The 25,128-nt window shown below is 33.3% G+C and overlaps 2 protein-coding genes and 1 long non-coding RNA gene across 3 annotated transcripts; all 3 read left to right on the plus strand.

Annotated features, from left to right (window-relative positions):
* The first annotated feature begins 209 nt into the window (after positions 1-209).
* On the plus strand, positions 210-2,333 carry LOC118031659 (BTB/POZ domain-containing protein At3g22104). The gene is made up of 2 exons (XM_035036147.2): positions 210-1,451; positions 1,573-2,333. The coding sequence occupies exons 1-2, from the start codon at positions 471-473 to the stop codon at positions 2,020-2,022; spliced, it is 1,431 nt and encodes a 476-aa protein (XP_034892038.1). The 5' UTR covers positions 210-470; the 3' UTR covers positions 2,023-2,333.
* A 10,183-nt stretch (positions 2,334-12,516) lies between these two features.
* Positions 12,517-17,901, plus strand: LOC118031657 (uncharacterized). Its single transcript, XM_035036145.2, has 3 exons — positions 12,517-12,864; positions 13,315-13,483; positions 14,053-17,901. The coding sequence occupies exons 1-3, from the start codon at positions 12,751-12,753 to the stop codon at positions 17,775-17,777; spliced, it is 4,008 nt and encodes a 1,335-aa protein (XP_034892036.1). The 5' UTR covers positions 12,517-12,750; the 3' UTR covers positions 17,778-17,901.
* Positions 17,902-22,762: 4,861 nt separating this feature from the next.
* On the plus strand, positions 22,763-24,661 carry LOC140956129 (uncharacterized). The gene is made up of 3 exons (XR_012171194.1): positions 22,763-23,013; positions 23,755-23,826; positions 24,449-24,661. It is a non-coding gene; the product is annotated as an uncharacterized lncRNA (long non-coding RNA).
* Positions 24,662-25,128: the final 467 nt, after the last annotated feature.

Consider the following 25,128-nt stretch of genomic DNA (forward strand, 5'->3'; position numbering starts at 1 on the left):
TCCACAAATTGTAATAGGGCCTTCATCATTAATTGTTGACAGAAACTTCTTACCATAATTTCTGATAAATACAGGAATCCACAGTGTCGTCGTATAGGATTTCATAGTTCTGTTTGATGCATTTAATGCTTTTGTCTCTTGATGTTAGCTACATGGGATTAGAAGGATCCAATGAACGAAGTGTTTTGCTGTCAATTTTTCTTGTTTTTTGCCTGCTCTGGTCAAAGAAAGTTTCAATATCTTCTGGTTGATTTGCTTGCAACGTTCCTTTTCTCATTGAAATTTGTTGCTGAATTTGACAAATATTATGTTTTAACCATGTGGTTAATACTGTGTGTATTTTTTTGCAGAAAATTCTTTCATCTTTCTCTGCTAGACTCGGCAAATTATTTGGTAATTTGGCTAGTAGTTCAAGAAAACTGAAAGTAATATTTGACAACTTTCCAGGAGGTTCACATGTTTTTGAGCTCATGGCAAGGTTTTGTTACAGCAATGGCACCATTGAAATTACTCCTTCTAACGTTGTCCTGCTAAACTGTGCTGCTCATTACATGGAGATTGGCAGTAATAACTCAGAAAAGCTTAACTTAGTAGATCAGACTGGGAAGTTTCTTGAAGGGATCAATTACTGGACTTGGTCTGAGCTCCTACAAGCTCTGAAACAGTGCCAAGATTTACTTCCTGCAACGAATTCATCATTTTTGCTTGAGAAAGTTTTGGATTGCCTTGTAGGAAGGCTTGCTTTGCCTACTCTGGCAAGCCCATTTACATGTTCGTCAAACAATTCAAGTTCTCAGTTATCCTGTGATACAAGCAGCACGTGTAGTACGAGGAACAACTGGTCTCAAACAACTTGGTGGTTTGAAGATCTTTTGGTTTTGAATGCCAATTCATTTGACAAGGTGATCAGGATGATGATGTCCCAGAAACTAGAGCATGCTACCATCTTTAGGTTCATTGTTTTTCGCCTAAAATCGATATATCTCAGTGTCAGGCCAGCTGACGAGTGCAAAATCACAGAGGTTTCAATCAATCTGCTTTCATTGTTCGAAAGGAGTTCTCTTTGTTGCAAAGGCTTATTTGATATTCTACTGGCAGCAAGGTTGAAAAATTTAAGCAAGTTCTATAAACTCAAGTTAGAGCATCTGATAGGTTCAATGCTGGATCAATCAACTTTGGATCATCTACTTGTTCCATCTCCACAAAAGAACCACCATGTGTATGATGTGAATTTAGTTTTGAGGCTTGCAAAAGCCTTTCTCCTTGAAGGCTCAAAGATGTCTCGAAATCAATGGAGTAAGGTTGCTAGCTTGATGGACTCATACCTTTTAGAAGTGGCTCCAGATTTCCTTCTGAAACCTGCCAAGTTTGCAGCATTAGTAATGGTTCTACCAGATTCTGCTAGAGAATCCAATGACAGACTCTATCAAGCCATTGACATGTATCTCCAGGTATGCTAGTTAGATTATGGCTTTAAAAAAGCTTAAAGCTGTCTAAATTTTGTCTGAGCTAATCTATATGTGTTTTTTTTTTCAAATTTGGAATGCTTGAATTGACTTTGGCTTAACACAGGTCCATGTTCAATTATCTGAAGAGGAAAAGATGAGACTGTGCTCCGTAGTCAACCGCGACAAGCTCTCGGCCGAAGCTTTGGAACACCTTGCTCAAAACTCGAACTTTCCATCAAGAAAAACACTCCAAAGTTTCATTACTCAACAATCCAAGATCAATATCTCAATCCATGATCACTTCTCTTATCTCAAAAACTCGTGTCAGTCTAGCTTCCATAGTGATGCGAAGGGAGAGCAAGAGGACCTTGAACAAATCCTTATCCATGCAAGAAGGCATGGACATTCAAAGAAGATTGACATTAATCTTGAAACAGAATTGCAAGGAATGCAGAAAAGGGTGGCTGAATGGGAGAAAGTTTGTACAATGATGTGTTCAGAGAAGAGAATGGTGACAAAAGCAAGTTTGCATGGCCTTGGAAAGGCTAGATCGTTGCCAAAACTCTGCTCATGATACGACTAAGGCCTCAAAGTTCTTATGCTTATCTCTTATTGCCTCGGCCAATTATGTGCATAGTTTGAAACATGGGTTGATGTAAATACGACATTTCTTTCTTTCTTTCTTTCGTTCTCAATTGCATGGGACATTATCGCTTTGAACATTAAGAAAATCAATGGATGTTTCTGAAGAATATTGAGAGTAGACTGCATCAGCGACCTCTGCGGCTTACAGCATGCGAGTTGAGGGGCTCACTGCACTTAACAATAATTTGAGAGCCCCGAAGAAACATAAAGATATATTAATGGAGTTCCCAAAAACTAAAGCATGTTTTACCATACATTTGCTTTCTTGTACGAGACAAATGTATAAATAAAAAATGTCCCATGCTTTTATTTTATATATCTGTACCAACATGAAGATGAATAACTAATATAAAATTTGATCAACATTAAGAGCCTATGAGGTATTAATTGTTGGGTTTCCGAATATCATTCATGTCGCAAAAAAAATATAATAAAATTATTCGGGAGTTCCTAGAATCCTATTAGACAGATCTAGATATCTATGGATTTATTACCTAAAGATCTGATTTTATTTGGCTTTGAATAATCATATAATGTTGGGTTGTTACATTTCTTAGTCAATACTATTTGAGAATAGATAAAATATTTTTTTTTCTAATTCACCTAAGGTGATGAATCTTTTCTTGATAACTCAAGTATTTTTATATAGTTCATTTTATACCTAATGTCTGTTTTTTCATTACCTCGATTAAGATAGTATATGATAGAATCAAAGTATAACACTCTCTACATACGATAACTTTGTAATCTCAAGTCTAAAGATCACTCACACAACTGTCACGTGAACATTTTCATAGACATAAGTGATCTCTTTATATGAAATTTTCACACAAGTCAGTTCAATGTATATGCCTTCAGACAAACACTTACATATTAATTTCAGATATCTCTTATACCTCAGTTTATGAGAATAATTGATTCATTTCGTAAAGAAAAAAATATGATATGTATCAATCTCTATGACTCTAATAAATATATAGTATTTAAGATAGCATTGATCATGAACATTTTAGGAAGAATGATTTGATGTAATAAGAATTTCATAATTATAACAACTTTAGAATTTTCTTTGCAAATCATTTTTATCTCATAGACTTTATCTTTATTCTAAATCCATAAATCAAATATTAGATTTATTAATCTAATATTATATGAATATTAAAGATAAATTAAGCCTTTATTAATAATATATATGTATTTACATAAATATAATAATAGTATGTTTAACCAACTAATTGACTATAAGGCATATAACTAAAATTAATGTACTGTGAATTACTAGAAAAGTAGGAAACAACATGTTTCTCTTTATGGTCATCTTTTTATATTATTTTATTGGATGATATACTTTTTATAAAAGTAATTTAATTGTTTATTAATCTATTTTAATAGTTGAATTCAAATATGCTCAACTTACAAGAACAACAATCCAATATATATCATATATATACTAACTTAATGTTGATATTTTTACCTAATAATATTTTAACCATAACGACGATGATGATTAATGTGTGTTCATATAATGGTATATGATTTTTAAAAAAAAAATATTTAAAAATACATTAAAATAATTATTATTTTTTTTTAATTTGAACTTCAACAAGTTAAAACCATAAAAAAATCTCTCAAGCAAAATACACTTTTAAAATTCATTAAAACCAGGAATTTCCGCACTCATAGATACTCACTAACTAGTGGTTTAAAAGAAGAAGAAGAAGAAGAAGAAAGAATAAACATATAGCAAGTGCAGAAGTTAGTAGCAGAAGTCAACTTTGAAAAAATAATGAGGTACTCAAGAAAGTTGCATGTCTTTATTGTTTGGAAAATGTGAGAGCTAGATGCGCATTAAATGCTAAGCAATAGTATCTTTCTTTTTTAGCGATGAGGGTGACTTCTCTTCTGCCATTAGAGCTCCTTGGACCAACATTCTTGATATCACCATTGCTCCTGTGCTGCATAAAACATGGGTTTATCTGAGCAAACATCCATGAAGATGGTAATTTTTCACTTTCCATATTTCCAATTTGTTGGAACCCGGGACATTTATTATGATGGGACTCTGTGTTTAATGATTTATACCACTTAAAAAATGAAAAAAGATATTCAAATTCAACTATTCAATTTAATTTAAAATCTCAATTTATACCGTTTGAAACGAGCTGAAACGAATTGAGATGTCCAAGGTGTTTCACCGGTCTCTCCGTTCCACTTAAAAAATGGCTTTTTTTTTTTTTTATTAAAAATCTTCACTCATGACATTACTAATATTTTATCCAAGTATATAGTATAGTTTTTATTTCTTGATATTTATAAAAAAAATAATCTATTCATTGAATAATAACTGAAGAAGCTTCAAATTTTAATATGTTTGGGAATTTGTTTTTTGGTTTTTTTTTTTATGGTTAGATTATGGGCTGAAAGTTCATATTCTCTACAACAAAAAAATTATTTGATGATGAGTGTCTTCTAGAAAATTTGAGGATTCTCTAATGGTAAAATTCATAATTTTTAAAAAGAGAAGAAGTAATAAATACAATAAAAAAACGTTAAATTTCAAGAACAAAAATATTTGTTTTTATTTTGATGTAATAAATATTATAATACTCAGAAGTATTTATCTTTTTAGAATAGAAATTCTGAACCTCTTACTTGAATAGTTTAAGGAGTATTTATATTCTTTAGATCCACTAATCCCCTTCTCTTCCCTGGAAGAGTAGAAGTGTATAGGGGTGTTCATGGTCCGGTTCGGTCCGGTTTTAACTCAAAAATTCAACCGAATCGGAAAAGGAGTATTTCTTATTAATATAACTCGAACCGAACCGAGAACCGGTTCAAACCGAACCGGTTTTGTTCGGTTCGGGTTGGTTTTTTAGCATAAAAACTAGAAAAACCGGACTCATCTTCATCACTGAGCTAAATCAAAGGAAAAATTTGACATCAAATATCAATCTAAGTTATTAATCACAGCAACCAGAAAAAGCAACCAGCAATCAAAGTTTTCCACATAAGGGCTGAGAAGGGGAAGGGAAAGGGAGATCCCAAGAGCTGATTGACCATAAATTTTTTTGGGTCTTTGGCTCTTTCACCAGCTATGAATGTCGTATTGGTTTTAGCAAAGCCTTTTCTTTTGGGGTATATAAAGAATCTCAAAGCTTGCCTCCGTCCAGCACAATGATGGAACTAGTATAAGTTATATTGTATGGATTTCATGAATAATGGTTCCCTCTCATCTAGATTGTGAAACTAGAAGGGGAAGGCTGGGAAGGGGAAAATGGAAGGGAAGGCTTGAGGGGGCTGGCAGATGGAAAGGAGAAAAGTGATTTAGGGTTCTAGAAAGGGGAAGGGGAAGGGGAAGGCTGGAAGGGGAGGGGGGGTTGGCGGCTAGAAAGGGAGAAAGTGATTTAGGGTTATGGGAAGGGGAAAGGCAAGGGAAAAGGGGGAAGGCTGAAGGGGGAGGGGGAGGGGGGGTTGACGGCTGTTAAGAGGGAAAATGATTTAGGGTTAGGAATTGTTCTTTTTATACTTTTTTTTTAAACTAGTTCGGTTTGGTCCGGTTCAATCGGTTTAAGCTTTTTTAAATCGGAATCGAATCGAACCGGGTGGTTTTTTTTTATTTTTTAATCGGTTTATTCGGTTTTTTCTATCAGTTCGGTTTTTTCGATTAATTTTTTTTTGGTTTTTTCGGTTTAATCTGTTGGTCGGTTTTTTTGAACACTCCTAGAAGTGTATGTTTTCACTATAATATTAATTTTAAATGTCCTTGACATATATAAATATTAATGAGTTTTAAATACCTTTAACATTATTGTTAATAAGATATAAATATTTTTGACATCATTATTAATGAAGAATAAATATCTCTGACTTTATCTTCCATGAAGGTTTGTCAAGAGAAAAGATATTAGAATTTTTTTCTTGTCCTTTAAGAATCTCTGAAGATAAAAATGAACCATTCCTAGCTGGCTTCTGTCGGGGGCCTCTTTTAGCACCTGAGCTCAGCGCTAAGCCAAGCTCAAGCAAAGATGGGTTCACCCTTAGATAGGTTCTCTTGGCATTTGAGCTCACTGCTTGGCCGAGTCTATGGCAGGTTGAATTCGCTCCCACCATCTTATTTTCAGGAGGAGTTTAATCTTAGCCTTCTTTGCTATTTAAGTTATGTTGAATATATATATATATATATATATATATATATATATATATATATATATAGTGAAATAATAATAATAATAATAATATAATTTTATTGAAAAAAAAGTTATCACCACTTTTAGCGATGCTTATAAAAGTAGTTAATATATAATAAATATAAATAATATACCATTTAAAGAAATAAAAAATTTAACTATTGCATTTCTTGTTATAAGAAACAACACAAAAAGTCTAGTAGTTTTATGTTTGGTATTATGATGTAGAGTGTTTTTTTCAAAAAATATTTACATTTGAAAATACATCAAAATGAATTTTTTTTTTTTTAAATCAACACATCAAAATTATCAAAAAATACTAAAAAAACATTAATTTGATAATTTTAAATAAAATACACTTTTAAAACATGCTCAAACATAAAAACTATCACACTCCCAATACTCAAAGCATATGTGAATTGCTTCCTAAAGTCATGATAATATTTCTTATGTTACGCCATTTGACTTAATTTTGTTTATTTTAATCCCTATAATTGATTGAATTTAGTTCGAGCCAACAGAAGTTTAGCAATTCAATCCAATAACCATAATAATCGGTCGGAGGGCATTTTTATTTATTTTTTGTATAAATAGGATGACCTTACTTTGAGTATATCAGAAATATTAACATAATATTTGTATATAAAAATTAGCCAAATTAAGAAGAATATCACATTACGGGTAAAAACAAAGAAAAGAAAAGAAAAGAGAAGAGATGGATAAAACCATAGAGTAGCATTGATTACCATGTTCGAGATTTAGAAAAGGGTTGCCCATTGCAAAATTCAATGCTCATATATCATCATAGTTATGTCAAATGAGGACAATATTCTATTTTGAATTTATTGAACAAACCAAGATAATGTAGGCATCTCTGCATCCCTTGCCTAAACCAAGAACCATAAATGCGCATTAAGAAAATCAATGGATGTTTCTAAAGAATTTTCACAGTGGACTTCATCAGCGACCTATCCGGCTTATAGAACCCTAATTGAGAGGCTTGTTTCACTTACCCCGAGGTACCAAGTTATAGAAATGGAAATCAATGGAGAAGCTTCTTCACTCCTCATAAATGCTCATCAGCATTTATTGTGGCAATTAATTAATTGCCATGGGGTTCGCAAAAACATTACGAGATGTTTTGCTAGTTGAGATTATGAGCTCTTGAGGCCAACATTCTTGAAACCATCACTGTATCTTTGTAACGTGAAAACATCTTTGAAGATGATAAATTTTCACTTTTTAGCTTACCAATTTGTTGGAAGCAGTGAGCATTTATGAGGGGTGAAGAAGCTTTTCCTCGGGGGATTCTGCTCTTGGGACTTTTGTAATTGATTTTAGCTCCCATTTTCTAACCATTTTAGAGCTGTAGACATCTAACATTTTTGGACAATGATTGATAGATAAATTGCTAGGTTTCTTTAGTTACCTAATAATTCTCTAATCAAGTGAAACAATTAATGGGCCATAAGATGTTTTTTCAATAGCATCATTTCCCTCTTTCCTCCGATGTTTTAAAACCACTAATCTAAACTAACAGGTGAATTTAGAGAATTATCATTTTAGAGCCCGGTCTAGATTGGGTTTTGTATTAAACCAGATGGAAGAGAACTCAATTAAATCCAATTGACTCGATGGATTAAAACTCAAAATCTCGTTTAATCTTTTTTATTTTATTTTTTTTCTTAAAATGATGTTTTTTTAACTTATTTATAAAAAAATATATATTAAAATGATGTTATTTTAAATTGACTTGGGTTAACTCAGATTGACCTATCCATTATATGACTTAGACCTTGAGCCAATCTTTTTTTACTAGATAGGTAGCTTGCTTTATGCCATGAGTCAACCCAAATTTCTTCTAATTTTAAAAAAGCATACCCAAGCAATTACAACATCTTTAAAGGAGCAAGAAAAACTTGAGACCCGGGTCATTAATTGGAAAGAGTTCAATAAGCTTGGATAATTTAATAATATACTTATATTAAAAAAAATGACAATGACTAATAAAACAATAAACACTTACAAGATATTTTTTAAATATTCTTTAAAGTTCTCGAGAATCTTATTTAATAATAATAAAAAAAAAATACAAACAAAATAACTTCACAAATAGAAAATCAAGAAAAAATTAAACGTGAACAAAATAACCTCACAAATAGAAAATTGAGAAAAATTTGAAGCTCAATAACTAGCAAATCAAACGTTGAATTATGAACGGGAAAAAAATCAAATTAAAAAAAAGATAAAAAAAAAACCTAACTCGAAGTTAACATGCTAAATTTGTGACTGTGTCATGAGACTAGGATAATCTTGTACGAAAGAAATTAAATAAAATAATAGAGCTCAACTCTCAAGCAAACTAAATGATAAAAGTGAAATTAAAAATAAATCAACAAAAAAAAAAGTAAAAAGAATTTGAATAAACTTGGATTAACTTGACTAACCCACAACTTAAATATAAGATCAAGATTATCTCAGAGAAAAGAAAGTAAAAACAATTATGAAGTTTAAGCTCCAATAATATAATGCGTCGTATGAAAGACAAAGGCTCTTCATATGCAAGTACATGTGTCACACTCACCAACCATTATTTTTTATTATATTTTACATTTATTAAAATCTCAAATTGCCTCCAATCAACTTCATTATTAAAAAAATTAGGATGAAAATACAATATTAAAAAAAAGAAGGCCATGAACTCCATTAAAAAAAATTGCTTTTAAAATTAATTTAATAATTTCATCATGCTTTAAAAATAGTAAATGATCAATTTATTCCCAATCATTTTGATATTGACTATAAACCTTGGAAAAAATACTTTACTAACCCCAATAGGCAATTTAGTGATTTTGTTTTAATAAAGTGAAAAAATATTATTATATTATAGCAATTTATAACGATTTAAGTATGTGTATACAATGAAACACTACGTCCTCTTAGTATTTTTTTTATAGTTCTTGTGCAAAGGGAAAAAGATTCATTATATTATAAAAATTTACAATGTTGAGTATATGTATAGTAAAACATTGAAGCCTCTTAGTGTTTTTTTTTTTTTTTTTTAAGAACCATACATTTCTCCACTCATAATAACAAAGGTATAGTTGTCATAATGAATTTCAATTTCATATTAGTGGAAGAATAATATTCCAAAATATTAAAGTACGTAATACTATCTACTTATCAATAATAAACAAACAATTTCACTTTGCTTTTAAATTTCATAAAAATTAATTACGAAATACAGATTTAAAACTTTAAAACTCTAACACTTTTTTCTTTAATTTAAATCACATAGATGACAACTTCAGATTGCTTGATACATCAATTCAATATGGTGAGCATCCTCTTTTATTTCTACTACGGTTAAGTTTCATTGAAGACCAATGATTATTAGGGTAAAACTATTAAAAAAAACCTAATTCTTTTAATGAAGTTGCTCTTCACCGAGACCCAAATATTATTTATTAGAGTAGAAACAGTGTAATGATAAAATTGTCACCTTAGCTATTAAGCCTTTTAACAAAATATTAAGATAAGATGGTCTTTTCACTGTAACATAATTATCTTTTACAAGCTATATAAAATTAGATTGATCATTTTATTCTTTCATACTAAAATTACTAATTTAACCCTAAAATAAAAAGCATAATGACTACTATTAAAGGGTATTTTGGTCTTTTTATGTTTTTCAAAACAATGTAGTTATTTTGATGTTATTATAGATAAAACCAACATAACTCTCTCACAAGAGCTTTTATATCATTTTACATTGGTTTTTATATAAAATTAATCAAGAGCATTATTGTAATTGACATATATTAAACATTAAAAAAAAGCTATTGGAGTGTGTATAGCATGTACTAGTGTGTAGATGACCCTTGCACTGTTTAGGTAGCGCATATGAGGTCATGCGACCACCAAACACCACCTTCGAGGGCAATATTTGGAAGATCTTAGTGTCGCCAACACGATGAGATATCACATGCCCCTAACACGCATCAAGATTGGTAACGCAGATCGTTTCTTTTTCCCTCTTTTCTCCTTAAACAATTCATACCAACCCCTCCAATTTGTTTCTGCTTCAAATTAATTTGGTTTCTATCATTTTGATTACTATATTTTTAATTTTGAATAATCTATAAAATTACAAATATTTTTCAATTTCGCCCCCCACCATTTGTTAATCTATAAATAATCTATCAAGTTATAATTTTTTTTCAATTTCACTCCTCTATGATTTTTTGATCTTTTAAATTTGGTCTTTCATTCTTTTGATTTCTATTTGTTTTGTTTGAAATAATTTTTAAAATTAATTTTTTTTACAATTTCATCCTCCATGAGTTTTTTTCTATCAAATTTCATCCCTATTTTTTTGTTGCTATGTTTTTTGCTTTCACAAGTTTTTTTTATTAGTATTTTTTCATGATTTTATCATTTAAAATTAAATTAGTTGAGAATTAAGCTTGTTGATTGAACTTGGATTCAAAATTTTATGTGTTACGAGTTTTAGAGATTAAACCATGTTTAAGAGATTCGTTCAGGTTTGATTGTTTTTATTTTTTTTTTTTTTTTTAGTTTTTCTTAGTTATTTTTTACAACTTCCCTATTATGGGGTTAGCCCCAAGTTCATGTCCAGAATTGCCGATTTCAAAGGTTAACACGAGTTGATTTTTTTTTTTATTTTTTAAAACTAATTTATTTCAATTTCATCATTCAAACTTTTTTTTCATGCTTTTTTTTATTAGTTTATCCAAATCTTATGTTCATAGTTACGAAGTTTGTAGATTCACCCAATTTAACAAGTTTTTTTTAACAGTTTTACTCTTTAACATTGAATTGCTTAATAATCTAGATAAGCTCAAGTTATGTTCTTTTTATCTTTTTTTTGTTATCATTTTTTTTCAGTTTATTTATTGTTCTTGTTTTTTTATTTTACTATTTAAGTTACCAATTGAACAAGTGACTTGGGTCTTGGATTTTTGTACCCTAACTTCGTTTTTTCATGTCAAATCTTTTTTGTTTTTGTGCCATGCGTGTGGTGGAGCACTGCCAACAAAGTTCTACGGCTAACCATTAGGAGCCCAATTTGGAAATTCAAACCCATTTCATCTTAAATTATTAGAGCCTATTGGGCCTTAAGATTACAATATTATGGATTTGATAATATGATGTATAATATTTATTTTAATTAAAAACATTTTAAAATAATATTTTTGTTATTTTTTACACTAGTATATCAAAACCATAAAAAATACCTGAAAAAACATGTCAATTTAATATTTTTTCAAATAAAAAACAAATTTGAAAACAAAAACCACCACAATCTTAACCTGCAACAATCATCAACAGGTTAAAACTATATCTTTTTTTTGCCATTGTAAATTAAAAAATGTTTAATGTTCCAAAATTTCTAAAATTATACTCATAATTTTCACAAACAAGATATTTATATAATGATGAATCCAGTCTAGAGTATTGTTTTTAATATTTTTATACAAATACCATAAATTCATAATACCACATTATCATTGCAAAAATATCTAGAGCAATGTAGATTATCAAATCAATTGTTATGTCAATATATGTCTTAACATGATAATTAATGTATTGAATTGTTGATTATTGCATCGTAAAATTCTCAATATAAAGTGTTAATATTGTTTTTTTTATTCTATACTAAAAGATATCGAAAAATTCTCAAACATTACTACAACAATACAAAACCTAGTCATTGATTAAACCACCCCAACTATTTAGAATTTTGAAAGGAAAAGGAGGAGGATAAACAAGTAAGAGAAGGAAAGGAAGTACAATAAAACTATTAATTCAAGGATGATACTGAAATTTCTTTTTATTAAAAAAATATTTGAAATTTTTTAAAAATAAAAATCGTTATTATAAGACCTAGCTCATTTTATTAACATAATGTCTTACTACTTTGATAATTGATTAATTTAATTTGTTTTTATTAAAATAATATTGTTTGATATTTTTTTTATAAAAAAATTAAGGTTTGGATTGATCAACTCAATGTATTTATGATTCATGTGAGCTCAAAATATGTTATTATCTTCGTAGGATAATTGTTCTTTTTACCTATTTACAAAATATGATAAAAAGTTTACTCAATAATTAATCACCAATAAAATAAATGAAAAACCTACATGATGTCATTAATCCGTATGCACGACAAGTCGTTCATATTGGTAGTTGCTTTAACAGAACAAAGTCTTTTTCTCGTCATCTTCCTCAACTCATCAATGTCCAAAACGTAGAAAAGAAAAGTCACACACACGTAAAACTTCCATTATCTCCTTTACTTCTCCATTAAAACCACAGATAAACAAGACCCAGATAGACCTTTTGGCCTCTTTTGCCTTTGATGTTTTCTTAACCATTAACGAGAACGGAGAAATAGAGAGAGGGAGAGATTGATCTGTATTTTGTATTTGTACTTGTAGAGAGAGATGTTGGAGAAGATTGGATTACCAGCAAAGCCATCATTAAGAGGGAACAATTGGGTTGTCGATTCTTCACATTGTCAAGGATGTGCTTCTCAGTTCACCTTCATCAATCGCAAGGTGGGTTTCTTTTTTTTTTTTTTTAATCTGCTAGTTTTTTTTATTCAAGTGAAAATTGAATCTTTTCTCTGTTTTTAGATTTTTCTTCGATATCCATGTCTCAAAATCCTTTATTTTTTGTTCTATATTTTTATATTCACTCGATGATGATCGTTTAGTTCTTTATTTTTGAAGTATTAATGATCACTTATGGTTAGTTAGTGATAACTCGGATCATAATTTGAATTTACTCAGTAGTTCTTGGACTTGTTCTAGTCGTAGATTGTCAACTGTAATCAGTTTTAGCACTTGATTTAATTGTACGTTAAAGATCTATTGTAAGTTTATTATTGGTTCTTAGTGCGTATGTAAGTTTGTTTGGAGGATTTTGTAATGGGATGCTTGTTGATTTCAATATGGGATTATCTTGCTTAGACTTTACAAGTTATTGATGTGTAATTGGATTTTCAGCATCATTGCCGAAGATGTGGGGGATTGTTTTGCGGAAATTGCACTCAGCAAAGAATGGTTTTGCGTGGTCAAGGTGATTCACCTGTGCGTATTTGTGATCCATGTAAGAAGTTAGAAGAAGCTGCACGTTTTGAGATGCGGTATGGACACAAGAATAGAGCTGCGAAAGGTATTTTTTTCGTTTTTTATTTTGATTATTAATGTTTTTTACATTACATGGGGCGATCATTTACTGTTTTCCTCGTTGCCTCACAGCAAAACTCTCATTGTTGTTCTAGTTCATCCATTCATTCAATATATATATATATATATAAAGATTGCTGGTAGGCTACTCAAGTTTGTAGAAATGTTAATTTTCTTCTCCTCATTCCTTCCTTGAATCTCTTTGGAAAATCTGTTATTTTGTTTTGAGCTTTTTTCCCCTTGTTCCTTCTTTTCCTTGTCTTTATAATCTGTGGAAAATCTGCTATTTTGTTTTGAAGTTTGTTTCTCTAGCTCATGAAATTGTCGGATCTCAGAGCAATGAGTAGTTTGTTGGAATGCTTAAGAATATTGTGTTGTCGCATGGACTTTTGTAGTTTCAATGTCTGTCCATTCTGTGCTTGCAATGGTGTTTGGACATGTAGACACACATGCATTTACACATTATCTGATGTTCATGAATATGCACACACTGAGATATAAGGTATCTTCATGTGAAATGATACTCTGTCTAAACCTAGATATATTTTTGTGTAGGAAGTTCAAGAATGACATCAAAGAATGAGGATGGCATTTTAAACCAGATTCTAGACAATGATGGAAAGGAATCTTCTTCATCAGGACAACAGTTCAACACTGACCTGGTTTCTAGCATTCAAAGGGCAAGTAGCAGTGCTTCATACTCAAACACTAAACAAGTTACTGCTCTGGATGGTGGAGGAGATATAAGTACAAGTCATTCTGTTGATGAGCACAATCATGTAAATAGTGAGGTGGGATCAGCCACTCCTGAGGAACTACGTCAACAAGCTTTGGATGAAAAGAAGAGGTATAAAAGTTTGAAAGGAGAGGGGAAGTCAAAAGAGGCTCTGAAAGCCTTTAAGAGAGGAAAGGAACTTGAGAGGCAGGCTGATGCTTTGGAATTGTCCATTAGAAAAAATCGTAGGAAGGGTTTGTCTTCTGGCAACACAGTTGAGATTCAGAATGAAGATGGCATCAAAGAATCTGTCAGAAAAAGTAAATGCCTTGCTCATGTAAATGAAAAGGATGACCTTACTGCTGAACTCAGAGGACTGGGGTGGTCTGACATGGATCTCCATGAGAAAGACAAAAATCCAGTAAAAATGAGTTTAGAGGGTGAACTATCTTCTCTTCTCGGAGAAATCTCAGGTAGAACTACTAAGAACATGGGAAACAGTGGCATTGACAAGACCCAGGTTGTTGAACTTAAAAGAAAGGCGCTAGCTTTGAAACGTGAAGGAAAGCTTGGTGAAGCCAAGGAAGAATTGAAGAAAGCGAAAGTTTTAGAAAAGCAGCTTGAAGAACAGGAGTTGTTGGGTGTGGATGAAGAATCTGATGATGAGATATCTGCTTTAATCCGTAGTATGGACAATGATCCAGAAGACAAACTATTAGCTGAGGGAGTGCCAGATCATGGTTTTAATTTTGATCACCTTGTGGGCACATCTGATGATCTTGGTGTGGATAGTAACTTTGAAGTGACTGACGAGGATCTGGTGGATCCAGAATTATCTGCCACACTTAAATCGTTAGGCTGGACTGATGATTCTGGTAGTTCAGAAACCACTGCTGCCCAGTCTGTCCCTATTGACAGGGAAACACTACAAAGTGAAATTCTTTCGCTCAAAAGAGAAGCACTTAATCACAAACGAGCAGGTAATGTCACAGAGGCTATGGCACATCTAAAGAAGGCAAAGTTACTTGAGAGAGACTTGGAAAGCTTGGGGGGTGAAGTAAGCAGCTTAATTGCACATGATCCTACAATAATGAAGAAAGGTTCACCTTCTCAAAATACCAAGGAAAAGAACAATGTGAGTTCTAAACCCGCACCAAAGAGTAGATTAATGATTCAGAAAGAGCTCTTGGCTTTGAAAAAGAAGGCTCTTGCTTTAAGAAGAGAAGGTAGATTGGATGAGGCAGATGAAGAGCTGAAGAAAGGCAAGGTTCTTGAACAACAACTTGAAGAGATGGAAAATGCTTCAATTGTCAAGGAGAAACAGGCCTTTGGTGGGGTTAAGAACCCAGATTTGGAATATGAACATCCTGTTATTTCTGGAGGTCCACTGATTAGAGAGGAGGAGGAGGAGGATGTAACAGATCAAGATATGCATGACCCAGCATACCTTTCCCTTCTAAGTAACTTGGGTTGGAAAGATGATGATGATGAGCATCCAAACTCTTCATTTAACCCTCCCAAAGAAAATGATAACACCAATCTCTTGGTCGCTCATTCTACATACAATATCTCGATGAAGATACCAAGAAGAAGTAAGGCTGAAATACAGAGGGAACTCATAGGCCTGAAAAGAAAGGCTCTTACTTTAAGACGTGAAGGAAAGACTAATGAGGCAGAGGAAGTTCTTACAGCAGCAAAATCATTAGAAGCTGAGATGGAAGAGATGGAAACACCCAAAAAAGAAATTCAGACCGAGTCTAGCAGACTCAAGGAAAAAATTATCAGACCTGTTATCAGTGCAGCGGATGAAGGAGATATGGATGATATTACAGAAAAAGATATGCATGACCCATCACTTATCTCTATGCTAACGAATTTAGGGTGGAAGGATGATGAAGATGAAGCTGCAACTGCACAAGCGAAGCCATCTAAACAAGTTTCAGATAGTTCTGCGAATTCTACTAACCCATCCTCAATTCCATTCTCGTCCAGCATTTCAGCTGCCAGACAAAGAAGCAAAGGTGAAATCCAGAAAGAGCTCTTGGGTTTGAAAAGAAAGGCCCTTGCACTTAGGCGTAAAGGAGAAACTGAAGAAGCCGAGGAATTGTTGAAGATGGCCAATGTACTGGAGTCCCAAATGGAAGAACTGGAAGGTCCAAAGGAGCTTCTCATTGATGATTCTGAGGACAAAAAACCTCAGGGTTCTGGATCATTAATTAACCATGAAAAGCAGAATAATGTGAAAATTGCGTTGGGAACTAGTGAAAAGTTTGCATCAGCTGCAGGGTATCCCAATGAAAAAGTTGTGGAGTCATTTGTTTGTTCAGGAAGAAAGGAAAGTGATACAATTGCTCCTCTTTTAAGGAGTCCTGATATTGTCAATTCAGTGTCATTCGAGCTCAACGAAGGCAAGCATCCATCTGTAGGACAATTGGATCTCATGGGTGAAATCAGATCCCTAAGCAACTCAGGAATAAATCATGGAAATGATTTCATTCCTCCTGCCCATCAGTCTGTGAATGTAATGGATTTGCTGACAGGAGATGATTGGAACAGTCCTCAAATACCAGCTGGAAAACTAGAAGATAAAGTCAATTTTGGTTCTGATGCATCCTGTCTGCCTGAGCATCGTGTTCATGTTGGCTCCTTGGGAAGTCACACAGTCATAGGCAAGGATGAAGAAATCAGTTCTGTTTCAGATATTTCCCTTTCTTCTGAGCCCCATGGTCATGTGCATGCACCCAAACATTTTGGAAGCAAAGAAAATGCTAGAACCAAACTGAGCGAAGAAACAGTTAATTTAGGCAAGAAACCACATGTAGATGAAACAGATTCTGTTCAAGGATTGGTTTCTCAGAACAACAAAATTTCCCTTCAACAAGAAGTCTTGGCTCGTAAGAGGAAGGCAGTTGCTTTAAAGAGAGAAGGAAAACTGGGAGAAGCTCGAGAGGAACTTCGGCAGGCAAAGCTGTTGGAGAAGAGTCTTGAGGTAGAGACACCTGAACCTGTAGGTGGTAGCCATGATGGGTCAACATCTGCGTCAAATGCTCCATCTGCTCAACAAAAGGATCCTAGTGCCCCAAATTTGGCTCCAAAACCATTGTCTGGGCGTGATCGATTTAAATTGCAACAGGAGTCACTGAGTCACAAACGTCAGGCCCTGAAGCTGCGAAGAGAAGGCCGGATGGAAGAAGCAGAAGCTGAGTTTGAATTGGCCAAGGCTCTCGAAGCCCAGTTGGATGAGATGTCTTCTGCCAACGTAGCAGAACCAGTAGATGATGTAGTTGTTGAAGATCTTCTCGATCCTCAACTTCTATCTGCCTTGAAAGCAATCGGAATTGAAGATACCAGTACAATATCACAAGGTTCAGAGAGACCAGGGCCTGTGAAAGTCAGTCCTACCAAGAGTGAAAGCAATAGCCAGGAAAGAATTCAGTTGGAAGAACGGATCAAGGCAGAGAAGGTAAAGGCAGTAAATTTGAAACGCGCAGGGAAGCAAGCTGAAGCTTTGGATGCTCTCCGACGATCCAAATTGTTTGAAAAGAAACTAAATTCCTTGGCATGAATTTGATAAATAAAGGTTTGAGAGAATCTCCCTACTATATTTCAAGTAATATTGTTTGTGTGAGGTCAATGGAACACATTTTGATTAGAGATAAATAAAATTCCTTTCCCCCATTACTTACATAGTAAGTTGTATTATAGAAACTACAGTGACATTGTACTACACGAATTTGCTTACTTTATGGTACGAGACTTAGTGAAAGAGAGTTCTCAAATGGTTCGAAAGCAGGTTCTCCTCTCTTTACTGAATTGTCTGTGATTTATTTATTTTGAAAGGAAAACAAAGTTTGAGCCTTCATCTCTAGTTGCTTGCATGATGGCTATTTGCTCAAAACCTCAAACAATATTGCAGATTTGATCATTCTATCACCAGCAACCAATGATTTTCATGTTGACAAACCGTTGCCAGACAATGAATTGTGTGGAAAATGAGAGACTTTTTGAAGTCCTGGAGGTTCTTTGAGCACCTGTAGAAATGACAATCGAGTTTATATTATCAACTTCAGTTTCAATACATGAACTTTATGCTGGTTGCTTTTCTGCGTTTTCCAGTGGCTCAATCTTTTCCAATATTTGTTCCCAGGCTTAATACTTTTCATCTCCATTTACAGACTTCATCTTCATGTCTTTCTATAGAAGAATTCAAGCTTCAACCAGAAGAACAAGAGTTCTAGTTCACGAAAATTGATAACATCTTTGAGCTTATAATCCCAATAAACCGCAGAAGAATAAGAGTTCTAGTTGACTAGATTAATTTGAGTTCATTTTTTTTAAAAAATAATTAATCTAAGTTAATCCAGTCTCCATACCAGGATGTAACGTTAGATTTCTCAAAATGTTAAAATTACTTAATTTTATGGTAAAGTTGATGATGGTTTTGCCTCATCGCAGAACTTTCAAGAATCTTTTTATTGTTGTTCATCTACAAATCTTGTTGCTTGCTGTTGTTAAAAATTAATATATGGTTATTGATTGAATTTCATTAAATAATTTAAACTTTTTAGATTAAAATAATTGTTTATCATGCTTTCAAAAATTTAATAACTAAACAATATGAATATTATTGTTTTAATTCTTTCTAATTTAAATATTTTTAATTTTGTTGCTACTTCATTTTTAACCTCATTTTTTAAAAATTCTTGAAAAAATAAAAAATAGCAAAAAATAATTAAAAAAACCAAAAATATGTTATTAATATATTTGCATCATTTTTAGCATTTTTTTTCAAAGAATTTCAAATATAAAAAAAGAAGAAAAAAATACATTTATTATTTTAGTGACATATTTTTCCAATAGGTTTATTACGGTCTTATAACATAGATCACGAGTTTTACATATTATTTTTTAATACAAGCTTCTTTTTTAGAATTGTTTTGTTTGTGTTTGATTTTTTCAAGATATTATTTCTAAAAAATAAAAAAAATATTCATTTTAAATAATATTGTTAATGTGATGGGCCTTGCGTGGAAATTTTTCAAGGGCGTGAGTTTACTCCATCAGTCTCATGTGTAATTATATTTTAGGTCATGAGTTTTTTAATGTGTAGATTTATCTTTTATTGATTTAAATAAATAAGTTCAATAAATATAATGAGGTAAATAACTCATTTTGTTTCAACAAATATTTTAATTTGCATTTATTTTTTTTATTTTTTTTTTATTGTTAATTATTTTTTTCCATTTATTTACATAAATAGTTATTAATTTATTTAATTTACATTTTAAATTTTTTATGTAAGAAAACACATTAAAATAATCTCAATACCTAGGATTTTTTGAAAAAATAAAAATAAAAACACGCGTGTGAAATATTTAGCATACCATTAAATGTGGTCAAATTTTTAGGTATATATTGACGATGCCAGACATCAAATTACGTACTCATCGGTCCTTTTACAGAAACGTTTGGTCAAGAAAAAGATTGACTATTTTTTGAAAAAGTCATTGGCTTACAATATCTTTTGAAAAAAAAGATTTGAATTCTTTCCCGTATAATTCTTCCTCTCATGTAATGTAAAACGTTTACCATAACAGATTCATATGAACACCAGTTTTTTTTGACAAAAAAAATGATTTTATATGATTAAACACGTGCTTTGTATTATAAATTACATTTATTATCTTATATTATATAGTCAGCGTTCTTACACTACCAGAAATTCGCTATATACCAACGGACATACCGACGGAATTTTTTTTGTCAGTAATTTTCAGCCGAAATCACCGACGGAAAATATTCGTCGGTAATTAGGTCGGTAATTACCGACGGAAATAGGCCGTCGGTAATTACCGACCGAATTACCAACCGAAAATTCAGAATTAATGAAAAAAGGGCGGGCAGTGGCGCGGGGGTTTTGGCGGGTGATTTTTCCGACGGAATCACTGACGGAATTAAAAACTGGGGCCCGTACGCGTGATGGGACCTGTTCACCGTCAAAAAATACCGACGGAATCACCGACGGATTTGAAATGCCAGATCCGTGCCGGTGACGTGACCGGCGCACCGTTAAAAATACCGACGGAATCACCGAGGGATTTGAATAGCAGGTCCATGCGGTGACGTGTCGATTGCCCGTCAGAATTACCGACGGTTTTTGCCGACGGATTAACCGACGGAATACAAACCGTCGGTAATTCCGTCGGCAAAAGTGAATATATGGCCACTCTGCCGACACTCTCCTCCCCCATTTCTCCTTCTTCTTCCTAATCCTAACCCTCCCCATCTGCAAAATAACCAGCCCCCCCCCCGCCCAAAAACAAAAATCTTTCTCATCTCAGCACAACAAGTTGTATTTGTTTTGTGGTCACAGCATCCGTGTTCTGATTTACTGACGGATTTTATCATTTTTTGTAAGTAATTCTATCTTTTAAAATTTTAACATTTAAATGTTAATTTTATTGTTTTTTAGTATAAATATATATATTTTTTTAGTAGATGTACATGTTTTATTGTTATTTCTCAAACAAACTTGTAGTATATGAATGTATAATTTTATACTTGTTATGGTTTGTTTTAGATTTTGTAAGATTGTATTTGTTTGAAAAATTGTTAAAACTTAATTTGTAGAATTACCGAATTACATGTTGTGTTTTGAAATAATTAAGAACTTGCTTAATTAATGGGTCCTTTTTATAGAGGTTCGATAGAAGTCATGGATGATCGTTCATGGATGTATCTAGATTCACCCAAGGATTGCGGAGGATGGATTATTGTAACGGGGTTCAGGGTTTTATTAATTTCGCAACATCTATTCCCAGAAATTTTACTGGAGGCGGTATTAGGTGTTCATGCAGAAAGTGTCAAAATAAAAAGTATCTGCATCCAGATGTTGTAATGATGCATCTTCTACACAAAGGGTTTGTGGAGGATTACGAGTGTTGGTATGCACATGGAGAGGTATTTGTTAGTAATAGGAGAATGGGAGAAACGGTGGTTGGGTCAACTTCTAGTGCTAGCAACGTGCATGAAGCGGCAAATGACAACACTAATCCTTACAGAAACATGGTTATGGATGCAATGGGAATGAATCAAGATAATGTCAATCAATGTCCAATCGTAGAAGAAGAACCTAATGCAGAGGCAGCTAGGTTTTTTGATTTGTTGAAAGATTCTGACGAACCATTATGGGATGGCTGCACAAACCACAGTAAATTATCGGCTGTGGCACAGGTGTTCACCATCAAGTCAGATCACGGGTTAAGTGAGGCCGGGTATGACAAAATTATTGATTGGGCAAGAAGCATTTTACCAGAAGAGAACAGGCTTAAAGAGAACTTCTATGCTGCGAAGTCCATGATGAAACCCCTCGGTTTAGGATACCAGAAAATTGACATGTGCCCTAACTTCTGCATGTTATACTACCTTGAAAATGCTGTGATGACCGAGTGCATGACATGCGGGCATTCCCGTTACAAACCCAGAACTGGCAGGGGGAAGACTCTAGTGGCATATAAAAAACTTAGATATTTCCCGATCACACCAAGACTGCAGAGGTTATTTATGTCACCAAGGACTGCTGAGCACATGACATGGCACCAAACACACGATGCCGTTGATGGTGTGATGGTGCATCCTTCTGACGGCGAAGCGTGGAAACGCTTTAACAGTGTTCATCCGGACTTTTCTGCTGAATCAAGGAATGTTCGACTTGGGTTGTGTACAGACGGGTTCAACCCATTTGGGTCATTTGTTGCTCCCTATTCTTGTTGGCCGGTCATTCTCACAGTTTATAACTTGCCACCGGGAATGTGTATGAGGCCAGAGTTCATGTTTTTATCTACTGTCATACCCGGTCCAAGCAGCCCGGGGCGGAATATAGATGTTTGTCTTCGACCATTGATAGATGAGCTGGCGCAGTTGTGGTCCTCCGGATCTCTGACTTATGATATATCAAGGAAACAAAATTTCCTTATGAGGGCGGCTTTGATGTGGACTATCAGTGATTTTCCAGCTTATGGAATGCTTTCTGGTTGGAGCACGCATGGGAAACTCGCATGTCCATACTGCATGGAAAACAACAAGGCATTCACGCTAGCAAACAGAGGTAAAGCTTCTTTTTTTGACTGTCACCGTCGCTTCTTGCCACTTAATCACAGGTTCAGAAAGAACAGAAAAGATTTCTTTGTTGGTAGAGTTGAAAAAGATGTTGCATCCCCGCGTCTTTCTGGTGAAGAATTGCATCATGTTGTATCAGAGTACGGTGACATTGTGTTTGGCCTTCAATCAGGTAAGCAAAAGTTTCCTGGTTTTGGTTTGACCCATAATTGGGTAAAGCGAAGTATCTTTTTGGAGCTTCCGTATTGGAAGACTAATCTTCTCCGCCATAACCTTGACGTCATGCACATCGAAAAGAACGTGTTTGAGAATATTTTCAACACCGTCATGGATGTGAAGGGGAAGACAAAGGACAACATGAAGGCTAGATTGGATATAGCTTTATACTGTAACCGTAAAAATATGGAGTTGGTTTATGACGAGTCATGTAATGTTTTGAAAATTGAAAAGATTGGAAAATACAATAAAGCCCTTGGAGGCTTAAAGAGAGGGTATAAATGATTGAGGGGTAGTGTGGTAATTGACCAATGGTTGATAAATATAAATAAGAAAAAAAAAAAAAAGAGGGATCTGAATATTGGAAGAACAAACCGTAAGAGAGAAGGGAGGAAGAAGAAGGAGAAGAGAAAATAAGGGAAAATAAGGGGAAAAGGAGAAGAGAAGTAGAGGAAATAAGTAAAAAGGTAAGATTTATGGTTTTAAGTGTATAATATGTTAAATTTCGGTTTTGATTAATTGTAGATTTTTGAAGTTTGTATTTTGAGTTAATTGATTAATTAATTTGAAGGTTAGGAGTTGATTATTATGGGTATTTGATTAATTAGTTGATTTTGAGAGATTGAATTGAAGGATAATGATTTTGAGTTATGATTTTGTTTAAATGGTGAAAATTGTGTTAGAAATCAGGGGATAACAGTAGGTAATCTGTTGAAATTCTGGGTTTGAGGTTGAAGATGACGAAAATTCAGTTTAGTCCCTCAATTTACGGAAATTGCAGTTTAGTCCCCAAACTTTGAAAATTTTACAGATTGGTCCCTGGGACATAAATTGAGGTTCTGAACAGAACTGAGGATGATTTAAGGGTAATATTCCAGTATAATTAGGAAGATATGATATTTTCAGTTTGGTCCTCCAATTTGACAAAAAGTATAATTTGACCCCTAATATTTTGATAAAATCACATTTTGGACCTTGGGGCATAATTCAAGATTCTGGACAAAGATAAGGACGAATTATGGATAAATTTCAGTATGGTTATATATTTACAGTTCGGTCCTCAAAATTGGGTAAAATTACGTTTTGGTCCCTGTTTTGGAAAATTGTCATTTTAGTCCCTAAACTTGGGAGATTAAGCCCAGTTTATTTTATGCATTGGTATCTTTTGTTTGATTTGTTTTTGAGTATATTGCATATATTTATTGTAGGTTCTCCTAACGATCCTTAATCGGATTTTCGGGTCTTTCGTCCGACATTCCTTTTAGTTCTATATTTTCCGGGTGAGTGGAATAATCTTTAATATGCATATAATATAAATAAATATGTATGTTGATTATACAATGAGTACAACTAGTAAATTTCTTGAATATTTATATATGTTGCTTTATTTTCCGAGTACTAATTTATTATTGAATTTACACTCGCAATCTGTTAAAGTAAATTCTATTTGATATGATATACGTTTCTTTGATGATTATGTGAATATTTGTTATGCCTTGATATGGGACTTGTCAGTACTCCATGCTAACGGAGAATAGTTAGCCTGTGTGCACATAGTATTCTGTTACCTAGCTGGTGAGAGAGGCATCAGCCTGTGGCGATTGATCATCCCACAGTGGTCACCGACGGGTGTCATCTGGTCACCGACGGGTGTCATCTGGTCACCTTCGGGTGTCATCTGATCTCTGACATGTAATCCACTACGTTATAATAATATGTTACGTTATGATAACTATATGTTACGTTATGATAATATGTTTAGTAAGTATATGTATATGTATATGTATATTAAGATAAATCATCTTACAACTTATTAATATCTGAAATATCTAAAATGTATATTAAATGTTATTCCCTCACTGAGTTGGTTGAACTCACCTCTCATTTTTAATATTATTTCAGGTTCTTAGTTTCTGGGACTTTGTTGAGTGTTTCCGCTTCTTCAGTTCTGGTCGGTATGCCTTGCTTGTCCGCGAGGTTTTCCTTTCAGTTTTGATTTGATGTCTTAGACGCTCCACTATTACCTTGGTTTAATTAAATTTGGATTTTGACAATGTAATGAGTATTATGAATTATTATTTTTGTTTTAATAATTATCTTTCGGTTTCTTCAGTATTTGAATAATATAATATTTCTGAATATTATGGGCCGCTGCGTATTTTTTGAACAAATTGTTCTTTTGATATGTCTGTTCTGAGGCTTAGCGTAGGTGAGGTGTCCTTTCGACACCGCTCCTGCGTTGCCGGTCACGGACCCGGGATTCGGGTCGTGACAAGTCACGGGTTGCAAAACCAAGGGCAAGCTTCGTGTTAGAGAAAAATGCACAACTGCTAGTCTATAAATGGCTTAAGAGTCTGCGTTTCCCGGATGGACATGCATCGAACATATCAAGGCTTGTTAACATAGAGGACTGCAGATTGTATGGAATGAAGAGCCATGACTGCCACGTGTTTATGCAAACACTCATCCCATTAGCTTTTCGTGATTTGTTGCCAAAGGGAATATGGGATGCACTAACGGAGATCAGTCATTTCTTCAGAGATATATGCTCCAGCAAGATGAATGTTGAGCACATTGAGATG

The sequence above is a fragment of the Populus alba genome, chromosome 11 (genome assembly GCF_005239225.2).
Source record: "Populus alba chromosome 11, ASM523922v2, whole genome shotgun sequence".
NCBI lineage: Eukaryota > Viridiplantae > Streptophyta > Magnoliopsida > Malpighiales > Salicaceae > Populus > Populus alba.

Bases quoted from the DNA above. Each gene is read 5' to 3' on its own strand.
- LOC118031659 (XM_035036147.2), top strand. From the start codon at position 471: ATGGCAAGGTTTTGTTACAGCAATGGCACCATTGAAATTACTCCTTCT. The intron at 1,452-1,572 runs GTATGCTAGTTA...GGCTTAACACAG, and splicing joins CCATTGACATGTATCTCCAG to GTCCATGTTCAATTATCTGA.
- LOC118031657 (XM_035036145.2), top strand. From the start codon at position 12,751: ATGTTGGAGAAGATTGGATTACCAGCAAAGCCATCATTAAGAGGGAAC. The intron at 12,865-13,314 runs GTGGGTTTCTTT...TTGGATTTTCAG, and splicing joins TCACCTTCATCAATCGCAAG to CATCATTGCCGAAGATGTGG. The intron at 13,484-14,052 runs GTATTTTTTTCG...ATTTTTGTGTAG, and splicing joins CAAGAATAGAGCTGCGAAAG to GAAGTTCAAGAATGACATCA.